This window comes from Solanum stenotomum, chromosome 1 (genome assembly GCF_019186545.1).
Source record: "Solanum stenotomum isolate F172 chromosome 1, ASM1918654v1, whole genome shotgun sequence".
In the NCBI taxonomy this organism is placed as follows: Eukaryota; Viridiplantae; Streptophyta; class Magnoliopsida; order Solanales; family Solanaceae; genus Solanum; species Solanum stenotomum.
Window position 1 is genome coordinate 96,056,645 of NC_064282.1, and position 6,775 is coordinate 96,063,419.

Consider the following 6,775-nt stretch of genomic DNA (forward strand, 5'->3'; position numbering starts at 1 on the left):
TGTCTCCAATCATTAAGAGTATCACTTCACTTTATACACATCTTCTTTTTCTTATTAACTTCTAATGCGAGACATTGTTCATATACCCAACCAACATAACATGAGGTATTCCGTTACGGTTATCATATGCAGCTCATACCTGCAGATTTATCACCAAAACAACACTCCGCTTCATCACTTCCTCCAGTTCCAAAATTGTGGAAATATGAATATGGAAAAGTAATTAACAGAATTTACTATCTTGTTCACTTTCAGTATTCCCTGGATACAAATTAATTCCCAAAGTTGACAAATAAGCTCAGCATAATTTCATGTGTATCAGAACAAATACATGTGTTATTACAAGTATTGGGACTTTCATTTGAATCTTTCTTGAATTGACTTGAGAATGTGATTTGACTTACAGTGCAATGACTTGAGAAAGATTAAATAGTCTTTACATATTGTGTGACACATTGAATGTGGATGTGTAATTTTAAATAGTCTAAAATTGTCTGAAAATGACTAGGTGACCTTCCTGGAATTGATTACTCCAAAGCAACACTTAAATGTGCCTAGTAAATTTATTTTTATCTGGCTATTGTGAAATTCCAAATACTACTTCACATACGTATCAGTATATAATCAATTATGCATGGTTAAACATATTAGCACATATTGTATACTTTTTGCTATTTTTAATAACTTGGCATATTTTTAACTCAAAGGAGATTCGGACTCAACTTCAACTTCTTCTGTACAATTTCAAGAAGAGTAAAACACATTGACATCTGAATATGCTTCGAAAATTTAAAAATGGCTTTCATACTTCGAAGAATTTGATCATGGGAAATAAATTAAGACATGGCATACACCTTCTTTTGCTTAAAAAAGTCGACACTACTTAAATAAAAGGACACTAATAATCAACTTGGGACAGAAAGTAAGACCTTGAAATCACAAGAAGTGCAAATCCAAACCAATTAATAAGACGAATTGTGAAAATAGACCGACATCAATTGCACAAAATTCTTAAAATGGTGTGATTTAGTCGGCTTTGGGAAAAACTTGCATAGTTTCCTCCTAAATGCCTCATATCTTCTTTTCTTATCAACTTCTAATAAGAAACTTTGTTCATACATCCAACCGACATAACATCAAGGTATTCTGTCGCAGTTATCATATTCAGCTCATACCTGCAGATTTATCTACTTCATCACTTTCAGTATTCTCTGGATACAAATTAGTAATATTTTTATTTGTTGTTAAAATTTGAATTTACCAGAAAACACAAGGTGAAATGCTTACCTGTGTATCCAGAGAGAAGAAGTTTGGAAAAGAAGAGAAACAGTTCCTGCTTTGGTTGTTAAGAAAAAATGCATGTGTTATTACAAGTGTTGGGATTTTCATTTGAATTGACTTGAGAATGTGACTTGAATTGTGTGACCTTCCTGGAATTGTGTTATTAAATGTGTATAATAAATTTCTTTCCTTAATTTATGCTATATATACCTCATCAAAATTGTTGAATATAGACACAGATAAAACATTTCTTGATTTCTTCTTTATCAACTTAATTAGTTTTGAACATTTTAGTGCAAAAATGGGCTACGTAAACCTTGTATTTTTTATGATATATCCCTTTCTCTTTCAACTTGTTTTCTCCTCATCCACACCTCATTTATGCCCCAAAAATCAAGCTCTTTCTCTTCTACAATTCAAACACATGTTTACAATAGATCCTAATGTTTCTGATTATTGTATCGGCATAAGAGGCCAATCGATTCAGTCATATCCAAAAACTCTTTCATGGAACAAGAGCACAGATTGTTGCTCTTGGGATGGAGTTCATTGTGATGAGATGACAGGACAAGTGATCGAGCTCAACCTCACTTGCAGCAAACTTCAAGGCAAGTTTCATTTCAATAGTAGCCTCTTTCAACTCTCCAATCTCAAAAGGCTTGATTTGTCTTATAATGATTTTTCTGGGTCGCTCATTTCACCTAAATTTGGTGAGTTTTCTAGTTTGACGCATCTTGATTTGCTTCTTACAAGTTTTACAGGTCTAATCCCAGCAGAAATCTCTCACCTTTCTAAATTACGGGTTCTTCGTATCCGGAGTGATTATGGGGTTAGATTCAGACCTAACAATTTTGAATTGTTCCTGAAAAACTTGACCCAATTAAGAGAGCTCGACCTTAACTTTGTGAACATCTCTTCCACCTTTCCTCTAAATTTCTCTTCTTATTTAACAACTCTATGGCTTCCATACACACAGTTACGTGGGATATTGCCCAAAAGAGTTTTCCACCTTTCCAACTTAGAATCTCTGGATTTAACAAACAATCCCCAGCTCACAGTTAGATTTCCCACGACCAAATGGAATACCAGTGCATCACTCATGGAGTTATATCTGAGTGGTGTGAATTTCACTGGTAAGATACCTGAATTATTTAGCCATCTAACTTCATTGGTTGACTTAGTGATGAGTTCTTCCAATCTCTCGGGGCCCATTCTTAATCCTTTATGGAATCTCACCAACATAGAGGTTTTGGACCTTCATAATAATCATCTTGAAGGACCAATTTCTCCGTTCTTGAGATTTGGAAAGCTCAGGGAGTTCTCACTTAGAAATAACAACTTTGATCTCCAACTTGAGTACTTACCCTTTAACAGAAGCTGGACACAACTTGAAACGTTAGACTTTTCGTCCAATTACCTAACTGGTCCAATTCCATCGGGCGTTAGTGGACTGCAAAACCTACAATCACTCAGCTTGTCATCAAACCACTTAAACGGGACTATACCATCCTGGATATTCTCCCTCCCTTCACTATTTGATTTAGACTTGAGTGATAACCATTTCAGTGGAAAGATTCAGGAGTTCAAATCCCAAACATTGTTTTCCATTTCTGTAAAACAAAATCAGCTGGAAGGTCCTATTCCAAAGTCATTCCTAAACCAGCAGGGACTATATTATCTTATTCTTTCTCAAAATAATCTCAGTGGACATATTGATTCAGCCATCTGCGATCTGAATTTGGGTGTGCTAAATTTGGGAAGTTGTAATTTGGACGGAACAATACCACAATGTTTGGGTGAGATGAGTGAACTTTGGGTTTTGGATTTAAGCAACAACAGTCTTAGTGGGACAATTAATACATCTTTTAGTATTGGGAACCAACTCAGAGTCATTAAAATGGATGGGAATAAGCTAGAGGGGAAAGTCCCACGATCTTTAATCAATTGCAAATATTTGCAACTCTTTGATTTAGGTAATAATGAGTTGAATGACACATTTCCAAAATGGTTGGGAGCCCTACCTGATTTGCAGATTTTAAAATTGAGATCAAATAAGCTGCATGGCCCTATAAATGATTCAAGGACTGAGAACTTGTTTGCTAAAATTCTAGTAATAGATCTCTCATCCAATGGATTCAGTGGAGATTTACCTGTGAGCCTTTTTGAGAATTTTCAAGCCATGAAAATGATTGGTGAGAATAGTGGAACCCCAGAGTATGTAGCAGAAACATATTCTACTTTATACACAAATTCTTTGATAGTGACAACAAAGGGACTGGATCTTGAACTTCCTCAAGTTTTGACTACGGACATAATTATCGATCTCTCAATGAATAGATTTGAAGGTTCTATCCCAAGTATTATTGGAGATCTAATTGGACTTCGTACGTTGAACTTGTCTCATAATAACTTGATAGGTCATATACCAGCATCAATGCAACATTTATCTGTACTTGAATCATTGGATCTCTCATCCAACAAAATCGGCGGAGAAATTCCACAACAACTTGCATCCCTCACATCACTTGAAGTCCTAAATCTCTCTCACAATCATCTTGTTGGATGCATTCCGAAAGGAAAACAATTTGATACGTTTGAGAATAGTTCATACCAAAGGAATGATGGGTTACGTGGATTGCCACTCTCAAAAGATTGTGGCAGTGATGAAGGGGTACCACAAGCAACAACTCCATTTGGGCTAGATCAAGAAGAAGAAGAAGGAGATTCATCAATGATAAGTTGGCAGGCGGTTCTCATGGGTTACGGTTGTGGACTTGTTATTGGACTGTCCGTAATATACATAATGTTGTCAATTCGATATCCAGTGTGGTTTTCGAGGATGGATGTAGAATTGGAACACAAAATTCTTACGAGAATGAAGAAATACAAAAAAGGATATGTAACCTCCAGGTATTAACTTGATCTTTTTCCTTCAAAAGATTAATTTTTATATAGCAATGAATTTTCTGTTTCCTTCATCCTTGAAGATCTTGACTTTTAGTCTTCTTTTTTAAAAATTGCAGGATTCAAGCCTAATATGTCGCGGTGAAGCAAATATAAGCCTTTACCATTCATAATCGGTGATGCTTATGTAGTGTTAGTATCCTATGAATAAAGATGTGATTTTTCTTCCTTTGAGACTCATTCATATTTGTTTTCTTTTCATCTTCTTTTTTACGGTTTATTACATGGAGATTGTTAGCTTGAGTTCATCCTTACTAATAGTTGAGTAATTGGTCTCACCCGCAAGTCAGTTCATAAATTTATGAAGTTATTATCTTATCTTTTTCGTAATTACATTGTTAGAATGGGTAGAAGTCCTTCAAGCTCTTATCGCAGGCACTTGAAGCCCCATTTATTTCTATTTCTCTGAACTATGTCACATGACATCATCACACAAACATTGAACACCTCACTTTAAGTTCACAAAAATAAAAATTTGTAGTTACTAGTTACAGTGTTCAAATATATTTGTATACAGACTCATGATTGTTTTTCATCAAAAGATTGAAGAAACATCAGGAAACCATGGACCAAAGTTGCAGTCGGCTATCTTAGCAGTTAAAAAGTTGGAGAAACAACCTCGGAAACCAAAGTTAGAATCCTAGAAGAGGTGATACTGGAAGAACTCTTCCCTAAGTCTCGGATGGTAAGGTTATCCAATATGGTGGAAGGTAGACGGTACCGATTGAATTAATCGAGCAGAACACAAGCTGACCTGGATATCCCTATTATACAACTACACCTCAGTCCCTAACAATAACTTGCATAGAGATACATGCAATAGAGTTTAAAGCCTAAACTAAGATTAGACATGAGCACACAATTGACTGATAGAATTGCTAATAATTGAAACCCATATGGATTTGCACTTCAGTCGGGAAGGAAATAAACAGAACAACTTGCCTTTAAACAATGTTTTTCATGATCATCTATTGTTCAAATTAATTAACTAGCAAACCGCTCCATCACTTCTCAGGGTAAATAAAAAGATTCAGAAAAATGAAGAGAAAACAAAAAGAATTACCTCGCCAAGCAGACTTTGGAACCAGGTTTGCTGTGCATTTTCACAAAAACTGTATCCTCCTTGATCTGTCAAGCTATGACATCAGCTTTCTTTAAGCAGTTCTTCAATCTCTGTGCAAAACCAATATGAAGGACCCTTTTAGCTGATTTTGATGAGTCCAGATTTCACCACCAAGCAGGCTCATCGACAATTTTGTAAATACAAGCTGCTACAGATATCAGCTATATTAAATAAAACTGTGGGCCGGAACCTTCTGTATTCCAGCATCTAACATTGCTTTTCTTAAGGAAACGGTGGGATTCCACCTCTCTGCGCCAGCATAAATGCTTGAGAGTGAACATATTGCCCTGAATGATTCAGTTGCGATTTAAGCAATAGTTGAGCTACTCCGTTTCCCAACTCAATGGCTCCATGAAGTCTACATGCACCCATCAGAGCCCCAAGACAGTAGCATCAGCTTCAAAAGGCATCTTCTTGATGAAGCCATATTGTTCCATCTTAGCTACAACTCCGAATTCAGATGACACTGATTCAACCAATTGAAAACCGAAATTGACAAGCCTGGTACTCACACAAGCTGATAGAACTGCCATGAAGGTAACTCATTTGGTTGCAGCCCATTTGCTTCTCCCTACCATTCAAAGCTAGGAAAGAAATCATAGCATTCCAATGCAAACCTGCTTGCTAACCATCACATTAAATACCTTCAAAGCATATACCAAACAACCCATCTTCCCATAAAATGCGATCAACGCAGTTGTCATGAAGACACTCAACCCCTCATTCCTTACCATGTACTTGCCTCCCTAGATATAACGCCACACCAAAATCCAAAAACGTGCAAGAAGAAAAATACTAACAAAAGTAACCTCATTTGGCTTCAATAAACCACACTTCACATCCTGTTGTACCATCATATTCTCGAAAAAACTACAGCAACCTCAGAGCACCCGTTCTTCATGTACACATGAATCATACTAGTCCATGAATAAACATCTCTATAAGGCATGCGAGAAAACATCAAAAACCCAAGCTCATATCCCCATTTTCCCCACAAGCACCAAGCATCACATTATACGAGACAACACATGGTTCAGGAATTTCATCAAATACCTTGCATGCACTCCCGAGACCCGAGTTTGCCTGTGTGGTGTACAGCCCAATAAAAGATGTACACACATAAGCAATTTATTTTGTTAAGTGGTGAATGAAATTTTAGCTAATAGAATGAAGTAAGCGGCAGATACATGGGATAATACTTTGGGATAAACATAGTTGAACTACTGTGACTCCAACCACCACCATTCACCAAACATTAACTACTATGCAAACAAATAGGATCACAAATATGAGCTAAAGTTGATTTCTTTTTTCATCTATCAAAGTCCTTCCTTGCATTTGCCAAGGTGAAATGCTTACATGTACATTGCTGCTATTATTGTTGTATTTAAGAGCTAATCAAACTTG

General features: G+C 36.2%; 1 protein-coding gene and 1 pseudogene across 1 annotated transcript; one reads left to right on the forward strand and one right to left on the reverse strand.

Moving 5' to 3' along the window:
- Positions 1–1,582: 1,582 nt before the first annotated feature.
- LOC125859865 (receptor-like protein Cf-9 homolog) lies at positions 1,583–4,889 on the forward strand. Its single transcript, XM_049539710.1, has 2 exons — positions 1,583–4,191; positions 4,763–4,889. The coding sequence occupies exons 1-2, from the start codon at positions 1,583–1,585 to the stop codon at positions 4,887–4,889; spliced, it is 2,736 nt and encodes a 911-aa protein (XP_049395667.1).
- A 462-nt stretch (positions 4,890–5,351) lies between these two features.
- LOC125859873 (putative pentatricopeptide repeat-containing protein At1g10330) lies at positions 5,352–6,496 on the reverse strand (annotated as a pseudogene).
- Between the last annotated feature and the right edge of the window lie 279 nt (positions 6,497–6,775).